General features: G+C 44.9%; 1 protein-coding gene across 1 annotated transcript in view; it reads right to left on the minus strand.

Moving 5' to 3' along the window:
• Nucleotides 1–17,721, minus strand: part of LOC126174755 (calmodulin-binding transcription activator 1) — a 1,816,127-nt gene that overhangs the window by 317,248 nt on the left and 1,481,158 nt on the right. The window contains exon 8 of the mRNA XM_049921082.1: nucleotides 9,368–9,439. Within this exon, the coding sequence (XP_049777039.1) occupies nucleotides 9,368–9,439 (72 nt within the window). The remainder of the gene's footprint in view (nucleotides 1–9,367; nucleotides 9,440–17,721) is intronic.

The following is a 17,721-nucleotide window of genomic DNA, read 5'->3' on the forward strand; positions in this document are numbered from 1 at the left end:
CCCCGCAAGCCCCGTTACAGTTCTTGAGTAATATAGCTGAACTTGTTTACGTGTATACACATTAAAATCGATGACCTGCTCGACACGTGCTGTGTACCTATTTCGTTGCCGCAAACTGTGCGCTCTCGTGAAGTTTTCTTACTAATTTAAAGTGCCTGCTTGACTGACACTTGGACCTGCTCTTTTGTCCTTTGTGTACAGTGCTCTCACCGACGTTTAAAGTTATAAAACTGTATTTAACAAATGCAGATATATTCATACAATCGCATTATGGTGTATGTAGGGTGCCTTCTGCGTAGTTCGACCACGAAACTTCCGCCTATGTTTAGCGGGCGACGTACGGCCCCTGCTTCACCTACGAAGTTGTTAGTAAACAGACGAGGCGAGTCGTCGCATACAGTCGAGCCGCCACCAGCTGCCACAGCGTCCAGGATCGCCAGCTTCGCCACTACGTGGCGTATCAGTCGCAGCGCGCAGCGCTGCGATCGGCAGGCACTATTTTCTGTCCGTGTGCTCACGTGATACCTCGCGCGTATCCTTCCGCAGGCTGCTAAATACGTCCTCGCTCCACGCATTGGAAGCACTTCCACCGTCGGTGGGTGGCACGGAACTTAAAAGTCCCACCGCCCCACCTTCAAAGTGCTATGCTCGGCTGTTATTCAGCCATTGCTTTGAGTCTCCTCTCACTTGTCCACCGAGACAGTGGGACCGGATCTGAACCGGTGACGCTGTGTATTAGTAAACTGCCACAAAAGAAGCATAGGAAGCAGCGTAGGCCGTCCTCGCTCCGAGCATAGGAAGCAGCCACAAGCCAACCACGCGTTGGCGTGATCTGCTGAGGGGTTAAGTTTTACTAATCCCCCAGCAGAGTATGTTTACTTCGTTTACAGGTATCCACTAGCAAGGACGAACCAAGAAGCCAGGTAATATATTCACTCCCTCTTAGGAACTGCAGGAATGACAATTCTGTCCAAACTGCACATCTCGAGCCAAGAACCCGGCTCGTCAAATAGCGTAGACACGTCCCAGACCCTGACGGATCAAAAACCGCTCGGGACCGCTGCCCGCCGAGTTGTCGTGCCGTCTCCGCCGTTAAGCCATATACGCCGCTGCGCTTCCAACAGCCGGTCAGGAGACACCGCTTCGCCGTGGTTACCAGTCGCTGCCTATGAGCTCCTCGCCTCATATGACCGCGCCGGACTCTCTTCGCTGCTCCTCGAGATATTGTCCAAGACATACAGTTTTCAGTAACAAAGTTGTGAAGATAGTCTCTCTCAGGAGTGTATTTTGTTTAGTTACTGTAATAAACAGTCGTGTTGTAGAAGTGTGTTTCAGCACTCTTCAGTATGAGGATACGACACACAGCTCAATAACAGAGAATTTCAATTTGTAAATAATTCTGTACATTGTACCACATTCGCACTTCTGCCTTCAAAATGGAAATCCTGTTTTACTGCCTTCTACTTGTTATGCAGGATTCTGTTTTATTTTGTGCGACGTCTAGAATCACTGTTCCTCTGCAGAATCTATTTATTTGTTCATGTAGTCCCCATATTATTCGTGGCTGAGCTACCCCTGTCAGAACATAAAAGCTTCAATTCTGCTCTCGCACTTTTCTAACTTCACAGGCGTTCTCCTGTATCGCTTGGTGGACTACCGCTCCTATATGAAAAAATATTGCGAACACAGTACTTAAGCTCAGCCGACGTACGTCCTTATATTGGTCGACTAAACGACTTTTTGTGTTCCTTTCCTGTTGTCTTCACCAAAAACTTTAACACAGTAATCTTTGTTCCGATTAGAACGATATTTACAGCTATCGCATTAAAGATGAGGCGCAAAGAAAATTTGTAACTATATGACCGCTCTCTCACGGGTCTGTACTTGTTAAAACTAGATAGATAGTGTTTGCAAGCAGGCAATTCCAATAGCTGGTCTTGTTCTTCAGTAAGATGACACACCGAAAAGGTACAAGAATGGCAGAGGCGCCGGAAATCGAATAAAACAAAAATTACTTTTTTTCATGTCGGTGACAAAATGTGTATGAAGTGGGTTATGTTATGTTAACCGGGGACCTAGAAACGATGGAGATGCTCCGTCCCCGCCGCAGCCGCAGTGGTCCGCAACCTCACGACGACTACCGCAGTCCACTTCACCCCTCCGCCGCCCCACACCGAACCCAGAGTTATTGTGCGGTTCGGCCCACGGTGGACCCCCCCCCTCCCCCCCAGGGAACATCTCACACCAGACGAGTGTAACCCCTATCTTTGCGTGGTAGAGTAATGTTGATGTACGCGCACGTGGAGAACTTGTTTGCGCAGCAATCGCCGACATAGATGAAGTAGGTTAGTGTAGTTATTGACAATGGTATACCAATCACCGAAGATCTGATGTGTCTGGAATTCTGCTGATAATCGTTTGCACAACACTATGTATTACTTACAGAGGCAGTCCTGCGCTTCTGCCAGACCTGTGAAAGCTGCGTGTCGCCCCCCCCCCCTCCTCCCCTCCTCCTCATCTTTCAAACTGACCATCCTGCAACTTGGATTTAGCGAATTTTATAGCCTTCTAAGGAAGTTTAATGAAAATGAAGCACTACTCGAAACTGTTAGTTAAATGAACTATACTGACGAAAAAACTGCACACAAGAAATTAAATTTAGAGTGCAGCGACGCTCTTAGACCGGTCACGACTTGCCTGCTGTGTGAAGGAAAGAGCCGCTAGCGGCTGGCCCCACCTAACTCTGCTCTGTCGCGTACTAGCTCCATTTCTGTTGTCCGGACTCCACACATACGAATAACCGAAAAAAAAACCAGATCTCGCTGATTTCTCACCTCGCCGCAATGCACTGTATAAAAATAGAACGATTCCCCCCCCCCCTCTCTCTCTCTCTCTCTCTCTCTCTCTCTCTCTCTCTCTCTCTCCCCCCCCCCCTCAACACCAATGTAACGTTCCCAAAAAGGTTATGTGAAACAGTTAACTTCACATGGAACGTGGAAAATCATGTGGCATTTCAGTACGATCACAGAAAAAATACTACTCACTTCCAAACAGAAGCTTTATTTGCCCGTCGGTAAGAAGCTACGCTCTTGAAATTCGGGAGACGACTGTCCTTGTTCGAGAACATCATACAGGGTGTGTAAAAAAGAATCATCCGATTTGGCACGTCTATATTTCTGAAAATAACAAATATATACAATGAATTTTGTTTTTGGATGAACGGGAAACTCAAAAAGTCTTTTTTTCATACGTTTTCATAGGTGTTCAATATGCCCCCCCCCTCCCCCCTTGAGACGCACAGCATATGTCAATGCAGTATTCAAATTGTTCCCACACTGCAGCGAGCATGTACTGAGTTGCAACTTCGACATCTGCTGTTATGCGATGTCTCAGTTCATTCACTGTTGTCGGTAACGGAGGCACATAGTCTTTTATAAACCCCCACAAGAAATAATTACATACAGTCAGGTCTGGTGACCCTGGAGGCCAGTAATGTAAGGCTGAATCATTTGGCCCAGTGCGACCGATCCATCGTGCAGTAATCCTTCCATTTAAAAATTCCCGCACTTCCAGATGCAAATGTGACGGTGCCTCGTCCCGTTAGCAAATGAAGTCGTTCGAATCAGTTTTGCAACTATGGAAAAAGAAAGTTCTCAAGCATATAGAGAGATGTGCTTCCTGTAACAGTGTCCTCAGCGAAGAAAACGAACCGCACACCTTTTCCCGTGAAACTGCACGAAACACATTAAATTTTGGAGACCCCTCTCATGTTGTAGAGCGTCATATGGTTGTTCTGTACCCCATATTCTCACATTGTGACGGTTCACCTTTCCATTTAAATGGAATGTTGCCTCGTCACTAAACACTAAGCGTGGAAGAAAACTGTCATCCTCCATCTCGCCAAGAACGAAATTACAGAACTCCACACGTTGTTGTTTGTCACTTTCACGAAGAGCTTGCAGTAGCTGAATATTGTATGGTTTCATGTGTAAACGTTGATACAGTACACGCCAGACGGACATCGGGGGCATGCTGAGCTGTCGAGGTGCACGGCGAACGGATTTCTACGGACTGCTTGTGAAACTACGGCGGATGCGTTCGACGTCTGTGTCAGACAATCGGGAACGGCCCGGCGATTTGCTTTTACACAAACAATCTGTTTCTCGGATTTGTTCATGCCACAGTCTACTGCTCTGTGCCGTAGGAGGATTCTCACCATGCCTAGTACGAAGTCACGCTGAGCAGTTATTACTGACCCGCACTGCGCAAAACTTAGAACACAAAACGCTTTCTGTTGTCCTGACACCATTTTTACTCAAACTGAAGTGGATACACGCTGATGCTAACTAGCGGGAACCATGTAAAACTCGAGAGTTTGCTCTTTCCAACAGTAAGTTGTTGACGCACATATCTAAAATAATATTATAGTTACGATTTTTTTGATCGGATGATTGTTTTTGATACATCCCATATATCGGTTGTAACTTTACAATTTATAGTTACCCTTGATCAGCAGTAGGTAACTCTCACGTTCTGGAATTAATTAGCTGCGGCGATTTGTTACTAACATGCCAGCTTTCCTAAAGCATTGTTCACTTGATGCGCTTGTTGCTAAGATTTGTAAGATACGTCTTGCAACTCTATCTAGTCTCGGTAGATACTTTTCAGATCTTTTCCATCACTATAAAATATCATGATCGTCACTGGGGTGCATTACATGTAGAGATCCACTTAATCGGCTGCGTAGGATTTGTTTTCTTTCAGTGCTTGACACGATCTTTCTTTCTCGATGGCGATGACATTTCACTTGAAGCCTCTACGTTAATAAACAAAAGACAGAGAAGTAATATAGAACTGATGTGGAAAACATGAAACGTACCCGGAAAAAATGTGTTTTAGGTGACGAAATCTAATTTTAATAATCACATTTAGCTGTATGAAACTATGCAATAACTATACAAAAATAATTACGATTAAGGTTAAATGTTGCACGTGAATAACTTGCACGTCATTTTTGCACACAGTTAACAATTTCCTGCTTGTCATTTATGCCAAGCACATTGTTATCACGGAAAGACTGCCAAAAGAACGTAGTAGTTTCATGTTTGGGGGTAATTAGAACCTTCTCACGCAGAATAATCAGAGCTCGAGTTTTAATCCCTCGTAGCTAGTGCTAAAAATTCAAATCTGTTACTACACATCAATGACACTAGTTAATTAGAAATCTATCCTATCCTCGTCCCATAATAAAACAGTAGTTGCAAATGCAGTAATTAAATTCACCTCACACTCATTGTCATCGACGCTGCAGATTTGTTGAAGTTCGTGAAACCAAAGAAAAAGTAACTGGACTGTAGCTTCTCTTTCGCATTTTAATTCATCTGTGGCCCTTTTAAATGGTTTCAGGAAACTGGAAATTCGTGGTAAGTTCCTATGGGACCAAACTGCTGAGGTCACCGGTCCCTAGGCTTACCCACTACTTTATCTAACTTACGCTAAGGACAACACACACACACACACATGCCCGAGGGAGAACTCGAACCTCCGACGGGGGCAGCCGCGCGAACCGTGGCAAGGCGCCCACAGACCGAGCGGCTACCCCGTGTGGCTAATGGCTAATTCGTCCTGCAAGCTCATCACAGATCCCTGCAATCCGTAAGCTGCATTCTTTTCCGTCAGCAAAACAGCAACTACGTTATACAGAGCGTATGAAGACTCCAGCACAGTCCACAAGCTTTTCCATCGTGCGCTGATGTCTTGTTTCAAAGATGACGAGAGGCCACTTTTCTTCTCTACCGTACAACGAATTTTGCAGTATTTATTGTTGCTGCTATGGTCGGGGCATTATTTAAGAAGAATCTATCTTAGTCAAAAATCTGGCTTCGTGTTGTATTTGTATAGTGGGTAGCACAAGGAAGCCTTTCGTGATTTTCCAAAGCTATTATAATATTTGCAAACTGGTTGCAAATTATTCAACATGTCCGACGAAATGTTCCAGTCATCCTCTCTTCTTTTTCTTTCATACCATTTACTCCTGTCTTCTTAACGTCCGGAATTTAATTCGAAATAAAACATTATTCACAAGAGAACAATCTGGGTTTACGTACTGTGGTTCAACGTCAAATGAGGCACCCGATTATGCGAATCAGTCAACATATCAACTGTCGCAGCACATGTTTTATTAATAATTTGCATAATTACGGAAGGCTATGCGCTGTTTCCAATTGCATCAGCTGTTCTCTGACATGTTCACTTGCAGAAAATGATGTGACGTGACATCTGAGACGGCTACAGTCGCAGGTTCGAATCCTGCCTCGGGCATGGACGTGTGTGATGTCCTTAGGTTAGTTAGGTTTAAGTAGTTCTAAGTTCTAGGGGACTGATGACCTCAGATGTTAAGTCCCATAGTGCTCAGAGCCATTTGAACCATTTGAACATCTGAGACGCTGACTTCCTCACAATGTGCACTAAATCTTTTAATTCCTGACTTAGTTCTGTGAACCTCACACCACAAACAGCATCAAAAGGTGAAACTTCCTCGCAGAATAAAACTGTGTTCCGGACCAAGACTTGAACTCGGGACCTTTGTCTTTCGGGGCAAGTGCTCCACCATCTGAGCTACCCAAGCACGACTCACGCCCCGTCCTCACAGCTTTAATTCCGCCAGTACCTCGTCTCCTACCTTCCAGGAGTGCTAGTTCTGCAAGGTTTGCAGCAGAGCTTCTGTGAAGTTTTGGAAGGCAGGAGACGAGGTACTGGAGGAATTAAAGCTGTGAGGACGGGGCGTGAGTCGTGCTTGGGTAGCTCAGATGGTAGAAAACTTGCCTGCGAAAGACAAAGGTCCCGAGTTCCGAGTCTCGGTTCGGCACACAGTTTTAATCTGCCAGAAAGTTTCATATCAGCGCACACTCCGCTGCAAAGTGAAAATCTCATTCTGGGAGCATCAAAAGGTGTCACATCTTTAGCACTCATTGGAACAAACTTGCTCTCATACTATTCTTTGTTACTCCCGGTATGCCTCAAAGGTGCTGGATGTAGTCGTGCAGCCATGAAGCCACTTTCAGCGACTTTGGAGTCAAACATTGCGGTGCGTGCAGTCTATCCAGTTAGGCTGTGATCGTCCTATTTCGCATTTTATGCCCTTTTACTCCGTCAAGCAGGACTCTATGAAATGTATCATTTTAGTAAATAAAGTACAAGTTGTATAAACTTTCTAACAAACCTGAAAATGAAACTAACTCTACACCTTACTGTTCTGTCAAACTACGGTCTGTTGGTTTCAGTAACACATGTAATGAAGAACAGAGTTTATTAACAAACAAAAAATTGCTAATTAGAAATAAAAGAAAAAGAACTGTAATGAATATCTGAGAAAATACCTATTTCCAGGAACTTTGTGTTCAGATCTGAGAAAATATATGTTTCCAGGAACTTTGTGTTCTTATTGTAATTTTACTTTCCATTTTCTTGCACTGAGCGAAGCTAACTAATTTATTACGCCAGTGAAGTCAACTTTAAATGCTGTGACGTATTCTATCGATAAAGTAACTAAATTTGAGTCTATTTTCATACATGCTCAGCGTTAAGTTATTTTTTTATCTAATTTACTGAAAATTCGTTCACAAATGCTGCAGTCAATGTTGTTGTCATACATCTGCATCTGCATCTACATCTACATACATACTCCGCAATCCACCATACGCTGCGTGGCGGAGGGTACCTCGTACCACAACTAGCATCTTCTCTCCCTGTTCCAGTCCCAAAAAGAAAGAGGGAAAAATGACTGCCTATATGCTTCTGTACGAGCCCTAGTCTCTCTTATCTTATCATTGTGGTTTTCCGCGGAATGTAAGTTGGCGGCAGTAAAATTGTACTGCAGTCAGCCTCAAATGCTGGTTCTCTAAATTTCCTCAGTAGCGATTTACGAAAAGAACGCCTCCTTTCCTCTAGAGACTCCTACCCGAGTTCCTGAAGCATTTCCGTAACACTCGCGTGATGATCAAACCTACCACTATCTCCCAAAAGCTATTTCGGCGTTTGTACAATTATCTCGTAACCCACACACTCAAAAACCCTCAAAATATCATAATGTGAAGCAGTGTCACTGCTCTTACCACCTATAATACTGCACGGAGTAGCGGAAGAATTCCACTGTTAGCCGGCCGCGGTGGTCTAGCGGTTCTAGGCGCTAAGTCCGGAACCGCGCGACCGCTACAGTCGCAGGTTCGAATCCTGCCGTGGGCATGGATGTGTGTGATGTCCTTAGGTTAGTTAGGTTTAAGTAGTTCTAAGTTCTAGGGGACTGATGACCACAGATGTTAAGTCCCATAGTGCTCAGAGCCAATTCCACTGTTAGACATGAGCGAGTTGTGCAATGTGGAGGCGGCATCTGTGTGTACCAAGCGAACTGTTGCCACATAAACAATGTTAGCAACAGACGTCTGTTCGGTAGTAGTTATTCCTTTATGACGCTACTTGGACGAAATGACAGTGTGACAACAGCGAGCGTTTACAGTCGCGGGCCGATGGAAAGCCTTCTTCTCGCAGGCAGAAGATAAGAACACGACGCCCGACCGGTAGAAGTCTCTTATCTCTCGCGGTTCATTGGTAAGCCGTCTTCTGTTTCTTTTTTTCGGGGCAGATTTTGTAACCACTCCGTACCCGTGACCTTGGCGGTAGAGATATCGCCACGCCCTCCGTACGGCCCTGATTACCTATTTCGTCAACATTAGGTACTATTTCCGATGGACTGTTCTCATGAAGATTAAGTACTTTAACGGAATAATGCCATCCAGATAATTCTGGGGACAATGAAGTCTGTACTAAAAAGCAAATCCCTGGCGAAGGAATGACACAGATGTCTCCATTCTTTAAACGTTCATTTACCTGGGCATTTTATGATACGTACACGAATTGCTGTTTCGTATTTGGTTGTGGGCAAGTAAGATGTACAGTGGTAGACTTCGTCGAATCTCTTGATCATTTGTTGCAGTGCTATTTGTATTCTATCATTAGGTCTGGCATAAAACAGCACTGTTTTCCACGTACATCAAAGCAATCTGTAACTCTTAGGCACCTGTCAGCTAAGACGTTCACTGAAACTAACCGATAGTTGAAATTACGACATATTTTAACATAAGCTGATATGCTGTTCTACATACACGTTACAGTATTGACAGCTGTGGCAGCACCATGCGGAACATGCACAAAATTATTCCACTAAAGACTGTTACAGTGACAGACGATTACTATATACGACTCAGTCGCAGCTTTATTCTGCCGAGTGGTACGCCAAGTCCATGCTGGAGGCTGTAGCCGCGAAACGAAACAGTCGCATGCTGCGGGTAGCGCGCAGAGCAATACTCACTTGCAGTAACCAGTAGCAGCGCCGGTGGAACGTTGGCAGGATGGCCGAGTGCACGTAGCAGCCGTAGATACACTGCCAAAGACAGAAGCCACGTGTTATCACACTAGCATGACATGAAATGAGTCGCTTTTACAAACTATTTTGGGAGAGATTATAAATTAACTTGCATGCAACGGACAAAAAGCTTCCGCACTGCTGAAAGGTGATACTTAAAGTAACACATAACATTAACATTCTACTTTAAATTAGTCATGTTGTTCTTTTGTTATTTTTTAAGTGCATATATTTCCCAAACTGTCACCTTCTTAGGGGTGTTTCAGTTGGTGCCGGAGGCCAGTTTTATTCAAACAGTGGGCACTGGAAATACTCTGTTGCACTCCAATGTATACTATAAATGGAATGATACGCCCTATAGGGAAAAAAAAGTAACACGAGGACAGTATTACTGTATACTGGACGGTTGCAAAGCCAGAACGTTGCAAGGGATCAGCGAGCAGAGAGGAACTGGCAGTTGCCCCGAACGAAAATAAATGTGACGTACGGAGCATAACTGGCGATGTCTGCCTGTGTTGGTGCATGACTCTTATTCTCCTGAAATTATATTTGGAGATTCCAAGAGAATAACGAGAAAGGTTGGTAACTGAAAGTGCAGTCCGTCTAAAATGACTAAAGCTGTTGACGCAGTTCAGAAAAAGATGGGTTGTAAGAAGGCCTGTAAAGAGTTTCATGTTGATCCTATGAAGCTACCACATTGTGGGTATGTTGACTGCTACATTTCACTCGCAGTTTCAAATTGTCACAGACATTACCCATGATTTAAGACTGGGTGATTTGGCGGGCCAGTTGATGTGCGATGGTATTTTTGTCAAACCACATACGTATGCGTGGAGTCCTGTGAAGATGGGTGTTGTCACCTTGGAAGATAGGAGTGTCCACAGAATAATCATCACTAAGATGCAAAAGGAGGGCAACACTTGGTCACCCGGAATGTTAAGTATCGCCGGCCAAGTGGCCGAGCGGTTCTAGACGCTACAGTCTGGAACCACGCGACCGCTACGGTTGCAGCTTGAATCCTACCTCGGGCATGGATCTGTGTGATGTCCTTAGGTTAGTTAGGTTTAAGTAGTTCTAAGTTCTATGGGATGACCTCAGAAGTTAAGTCCCATAGTGCTCAGTGCCATTTGAACCATTTGAATTAAGTATCCTGGTTCGTTATCATGGTAAATTGAATGAAGAGTCCAAGTCATGGTACGGAAAACACCCCCAAAATATCAAAAAACCACTTCTAGTCTGAATTACACCTGGTACATGGCAGATGATGCAATCGAGACACTATTTAATTTGAAAAGAGGAATTATCGCGACTCATCGGACCACAGTACTAGTATTCAGTCAGCTGGCCCATTGAAGACATGTAACTATTTATGCCACTGTGAGCAAAGGACTTTACCGAGACACCAGATTCCAGAATGTCCACAGCTTGCAGGCCACTTCTCCTTGGAGATTGGTTGAGCTGGACTCGTATTCACAGACAGCAGCAATTACGACTGTCACTGACAAGGCGAACCCTGTCAGTTGGGATCTTTTTACGACCACAGTTCTTAGACGTTGTTACATGGCTAAGAGTGGTTCAAACTTCCTTGGAGACACACTGGACATTTCGCGTTAATACACAAACGTTATGTCAACTTCATTTACAGTGTGGTCATAGACACACAAAAACATGATAGCTCTTGACGAAATAGTTCAGGATGAACGGCCGGATGTCAGTGACCCACGAGCACAATATTTCGGCAAGTGACCACGTTGCCATCTACAGGTGCGCTGAAGAACTCAACGTTTGGGGGATTCCGCACAAAGGAAGGCCACCGGAGGTCAAACATCAAAATTCGAGCATATATCAGAGAGACAACCTTCTAATGCTCCTTGCATCAATCTCAGGACTCAATTTTGAACCCACTCCTAATTCCGTACCTATCACAGAGATCATCAGTTCATTGGAAAACGTTGCTGCACGATTTACACCTGGAGCAGTTGATTCAGTACGTCTCTAAATCTGTCGTGCTCTCGTGCGAACAAGATCTATGACACTGAAAACCTCTAGCAGGGAAAGAGAAGCCTTACTAGAACTAAGTGAAATCCAGATACCCTTGCCGTAACAGCCGACAAAGGCAGCGCAACTGTGGTCCTATCTCACCAGCATTAAAATGAGAAAATGTGCGGCCTTTTAGAAGGCACGGAATAGAGGACGATCGACACTGCTTCTACCAATAGGGTGGAGAGGAAGACCATCGTGCTTCTGAAAGAATCCGCCTTGCCAGACGAGGTTGTTCGGAAGATACGAGAAGAAGCACCAGTTCCACTGAGTCTTTACAAGAGTCCTTATTACTACTTCGTCAGAAATCTGACGTAGAGACTACCAGCCTTCCAAAGCATGTGTTGACGTCGACACGCTTTCTTTTCGACGGTGGCTACTACGAGCAGACGGAAGGAATAGCATGGGGAGTCCTCTTTTATCAGTTGTCGCCAACATGTACATGGAACATTTCGAGAAGAGAAACCTGGAATCAGCCCAATGGATACCTTCCTGTTTCTTCCGATATGTAGACGACACCTTCGTCATATGGCCACTTGGAAGAAAGAAGCTGAATGACTTGCTCATACATCTCAATACCGTACACAAGAACATAAATTTTAGCATGGAAGTTGAAGCGGATGGAGTGCTCACCTTTCTGGATATCCTGGTAACAAGAAGAGCGGACGGCATATGGGACACACAGCATGTACCGACAGAAGACGCACAACAATCTATACTTACATGCAGGCAGCTGCTACTACTTGGTACAGAGAAATAGTGTGCTCAAAACATTGGTACATAGGGCTTGCACCCTCACTGACAATGAAAGTACCAACTAAGAAGTTGAACATCTGATGGCGGTGTTCCAGAACAACGGCCACAAGGAGAGGCAAACAGTGAGAGCTCTACGTCCTAGACCCACTACACGAAACTTGGAAACAGAAGTGGAACCTCCTAGGGTGCAGCCATTGCATTTATTCTTTTTGTGGCCCATTATCCAGAAACAACAAGTGAAAACGATCTTCTGAACAACAGCAAAAAAAGGCTCAGTAGTGTCAAAGACGACGGAAATACTGGGTCTGTCAGATAACCTGCCCATGTAGCAGGACTTATATAAGTCAGAAGATGCGTACTGCAGAAGACTACTGACGAGAACACTAACGGTACACCAGACTGCAGCAGCCTATCAAACTGGCTGTCGCTAAACTCTGCATATTGGAAGTACACGGACTGGATTACGACCGCATTAAGGCTACGTCACAGACTTGTAACTTCTAGCATCGTGTTACCGAAGCATCTATCAAGATTTGAGTAAGGCAGCCGCTGATCAATCGTGACAACGACTTCATTCTTAGTAAGTCCTTATTACCCGGGATTAGTCTGATTAAGAAGAGGAAGGAGGCACCCCACAACAAACTGACTTCGGAGACAGATGGAGAAACAGCAGAGGTGCCGCCATCGCGTGTACCTGGGCGTGAACCTAGTGCGACGCAATGTGTCGGAGGGATTAGTGAGGGAGGAGATTCCGAGCGCGGACGCCATACGAAACAGCTGATCGGATGGAGGGGGGGGGGGAGGGGGGGCAAGAGAGAAAAGCGCCGCACCGACACCCCAAGCGCTCAACTGATCAGCGCACCTGATGTTATGGCAACATTTTCGCTTGCCTAAATATTGTGTTCGTTGGACACTGACATTCGGCCGTTCACCCGCAAACTATTTCGTCAGGAAGAACGCAGGGAGAAGTCGTACAATCAGATGGTAACTCTTTTTGTCATTCCGTCACGTCTCGACGTCGACCCGTTCTACTGCATTGATTCTATGCAACCGACTGCTACACGCACACAATTTTGCTGCCATAACTTCTTACATCGGCGGTGGAGCTCAAACGACTGCCTGGTAATACTTCCAAGCCATTTATGGAGTTCTTTTAAGAGGGTGACTAATATTTTTTTTCGGTGGGCTTATATTCAATTAGAAATTGATATAACCAAGGAAACATTATTCTGGAGTTCTCCTTATTATCATCATCATCATCATCATCATCATCTTCAGTGTTCTACCCATGGGCAGGTTTCCACTTGGTGACTCTCCATGATGATCTGCCTTCTGTCATCCTCTTCAGGTCCACATAATTTCCGTTTCCCTTGGTGTCGTCTATGATTTTGTATCTCCTCCTTCCTCTGTCTCCCAACACAAACCAGTCCTTCGAAAGCGTCTGTTAGCAAGCAAGAAATGTCCCATTAAGTTCTTCTTCCTTTCTCCTATAACTTGCACCAGTCTTCTCTTCTCGCCAAACCTTTACAGTACTCTTTCGTTAGTCACTCTTTCACTCCAGCTTATCCTTTCCATTCTCCTCCACATTCACATCTAAAATGCTTCTAGTATTTTTTTCGTCCTCTAGTCTCAGTGTCCATGTTTCTGCCCCATTCCAGACAAATCACTTGCCAACTGTTTTTCATCTAGTTTGCCACATAATAATCTCTTCCTTCTATTGAATGCCTGCTTCGCTATAGCTGTGCAAGTTTACACCTTCTGATGACATCTCAAGTCTTCAGTGATCGTACTTCCAAGATATTTAAATGCTCTTAGCTGGTTAATAATATCTCGTCCTATCTTAATATTTGCCGGTCTCCTCCCTTTGCCGATCACCATACTATTTGTTTATGGTGTATTGAATCTCATCGCACATTCCACACAGATCTTTTAGCATTTTATTTACAGTTAGTTCCCTTCCTGCCACTAATACCATGTCATCAGCAAATCTAATACGTTCTATTCTGCTTCGTCAATACAGACTCCAATTTTTGGGGCCAAGTCGTTCGCAATAATCTCTTGCAGGCATAAGGTGAACAACAAAAAGGGAGAGGAAAACAACGTTGCATGACACCGCTCCCCATGCTGTTTCCTTCCGACATTTTATTTCTAATCCTCATTTTTACTTTTTGTTGTACGAGGGAGGACCGGAAAGTAACGCACAATAACTTTTTCTCTGACATGGTACTGCAGCTGGAATGTTGAAATTTCACGATGATCTAGTTTGAAGTTTGCGATACAGACGGTATTTTGTTCTCACGTGCAGCTCTAGCGAGACAAGCATGAACTAAGAAACAAACAAGGCGCGTATGTTAATGTCAGGTTGTGAAGAACATCGAAGATTAGTTCGATATTTGTGGCTCAGAGGGCATAAACCGAGTGAAATTCGCAGGAACATGGATGGCGTGTAAGAGGACGAATGTATGGATCTTAGAAATGTCTCCAGGTGGTGTGCATTTTTCCAAGAGGGCCGTGTGAACATTAGTGGGGCCGGTAATAGCTGCAATCCCGCAGAATGTCGGAGGTATTGAAGTAGCGTATCCAACTGCGAGCCTTGTCGCAGCAGTTCAACTTTTCCTATGGTGCAGTGTACTATAGTGTTCATGAGACGTTAAATTTCGTAAAGTGCCTAAGAAACTGACAGGCAACCACTAGGTCCAGCGAATTATGACAAGTTTGGTTCACTTAATGCGTTACACCGCATAGGGCACAAGTTTCTGACAGGAATCGTCACTGGTGATGAGCCATTGGCGTACCACTACACGCCCGAAATCAAGCACACCTCTTAAGGAGTGGAAACACGCTGGTTCTCCAACACGGAAAAATCTGCTAGGAAAGTACTTATGACGGTGTTCTGGGATATGCACGTTGTGTTACTGGTGGACTTTGCTGAACACGGAACCACTGTGATTGCTTCATCTTACATTAAAACTCTGGTTAAGCTGCGTTGTGCCCTTCGTGACAAACGCCATAAAATTAATGCCCACGGTGTCAAACTTATGCTCGCCCCCATGTTGCTACTCTGCTTGTGAGAAAATCGCCAAATTTGGGTGGGAGGTGCTTCAATCCGGACCCTGCACCGTCGGACTTTCATCTGTTTGGTTCCATGGAGAAATACCTGTCCGGCCAACCTTTCAACGCTTTGCAACAGATGCGGAAGTGAAATCAGCAGTCCACAAACGGCTATACTCCAACCAAATGGAATTCTATGAAGAAGGGAATATTGACATTGGGACCACGGTGGGAGAAATGTGTTAAGAACGTTGGTGAATATGTAGAAAAGTAGGTAAAAGATGTAAGTTCATTTGTGTTTCTTTTTGTTCTGTTACCTATTAAACTTTAGGGTAGTAAAATTGTTATGCGTTACTTTCCGATCGCCGGCCGGAGCGGCCGAGCGGTTAAAGGCGCTACAGTCTGGAACCGCACGACCGCTACGGTCGCAGGTTCGAATCCTGCCTCGGGCATGGATGTGTGTGATGTCCTTAGGTTAGTTAGGTTTAAGTAGTTCTAAGTTCTAGGGGACTTATGACCACAGCAGTTGAGTCCCATAGTGCTCAGAGCCATTTGAACCATTACTTTCCGATATTCCCTCGTAAATGTAGATGCTGCACCAGTCGTCTCTCCTCCAATCTACTCCTTCTTCTTCAAAACACCCATTCGGCTTGTTTCATTGTAGTATATCAATAAAAACAGCATACATTTCTCCACCTTTCTCAATACATCTTACCCGTATGATTCTTATAAGGCCAATAGCATCTCTAGGTCCTTTTCCTCTTCTAAATCCGAATTGTTCCTCCTCAATCCATTTATCCAACTTGTCGTTTGATTGTAATAAACTTTTAAAAAAGGTATGAGCTCCATGTTGCTCTCTGCCAGCAACTGGCAAACGTGAACAGAATCCAACTAAAGGCACCATCTGCAACGCACTTCATAGCAACTCGCATAGTATACAATGTGTTCGGAAATTCCCGTTACAAACTTCTAGGACTTTTAGAGAAGAGTGAGTACATAATATTTTGAACAGCAACCCATGTCCAGAAAAGTACAGTTTCCGTTCTACGGCGGTTTCGGTTCAGATGTGTAGCGCATCCACGTCTGCTGAGGGAAAGAGAAAAGTCTCAGAGATGTTTCCCCTGGTATGCAATAGGGTAAACAGGATGACGTCAGAAAATGTGGTTTCAGCATGATGGTGCACCACCTCACTTCTCGCATGCGCTTCTGAGACATCTGAACAGACGATATGATGAAAGACCGCGTGGCCACCGCGATCGCTGGATTTCATTCCTATGGACTACTTCTTGTGGTGTCTTATGCAACGTTTAATTTACTGGACTCCTGTAGAGACAGAGGTTTCTTTTTTTTGCTTTGGAATAATGTAAACATATAGTGTTTAAGTGTAATACAAACAAATGTGCTTAAGGGATAAATGGATGTTTCGTTATGTTTCCTTTCGAATTATTACTTAATAAGTGCGTTGCGTCACGACTAATTCAATTCCTTAGGCAGAAGTGGGGGAGGTAAACATCTGAACTGAAACCGCCGTGGAACGGAAACGGTACGTTCCGGACACAGGTTCCTTTTGAAAATATTATATACTCACTCCCCAGTACAAGTCCTAGAATATTGTAATGGGAATCTCCGAGCACCCTGTACATCACAATTTAGAGTGACTGTCCATTCCAAAGGCAAGGGCGTATCGTAAGTATAAATCAAGCACAGGTTTCCTCAACACAGGAAGTGGAGTACCGGTGTGAGTAGCCTAGGGTACGAAAGCGGGCGCCGCAACGTCAAAACAATAATCGTTGGTTTTCCGCGAACTGAAGCATTTCCTTTCCGATTTGGCTAGCAGCGTAATACAAGGTGGATTCTTTCGTCTCTCTAGTTTAGTGTTGCAAACCTATAAATCGCGCGTGCAGTCTACCGGTAAGCAGAAAATTCATTACGACTTGCTTATGACCGGGGCGCAGAAGTTGGGGCAATAGCAGACGCAGGGCCCAGCACGGCAGCATCCAGGCGGCGGCGGCGGCGGCGGCGGCGGCGCGCTCGCAGGCCTATTGAGCGCCAGGGATGCCCTGCTGCCTATATATAGGCGAAACTTTTCCAGTTGCTTCTCCGATACAGGCCTGCTGCCGCTGGAGGAATGCAAGCTGAGGAAAGCAACGGCCGTACCGTGCCCTCCCTGGACACAGCCACCGCCTGAGAGTGCACGCTTGCAGTATCGCAGGTCTTTCCTAGCGCCTCACTTCTTTCACTCTTTGTTCATGAGCTGCGAGTGCTTGTAGATGGGCGCCACTATAACGTAAACTCGTGTAAAATTGTGGCTCATTTCGGACCTTATAGTGTTGCTAGAATACTCAATACAAAATGCAGCTTTACGAGGGCTATTCGGAAAGCAAGGTCCGATCGATCGCGAAATGGAAACCACAGTGAAATTCCGATAAAGCTTTGCACGTGTGTGTTGGGCA

The sequence above is a fragment of the Schistocerca cancellata genome, chromosome 3 (assembly GCF_023864275.1).
Source record: "Schistocerca cancellata isolate TAMUIC-IGC-003103 chromosome 3, iqSchCanc2.1, whole genome shotgun sequence".
NCBI lineage: Eukaryota > Metazoa > Arthropoda > Insecta > Orthoptera > Acrididae > Schistocerca > Schistocerca cancellata.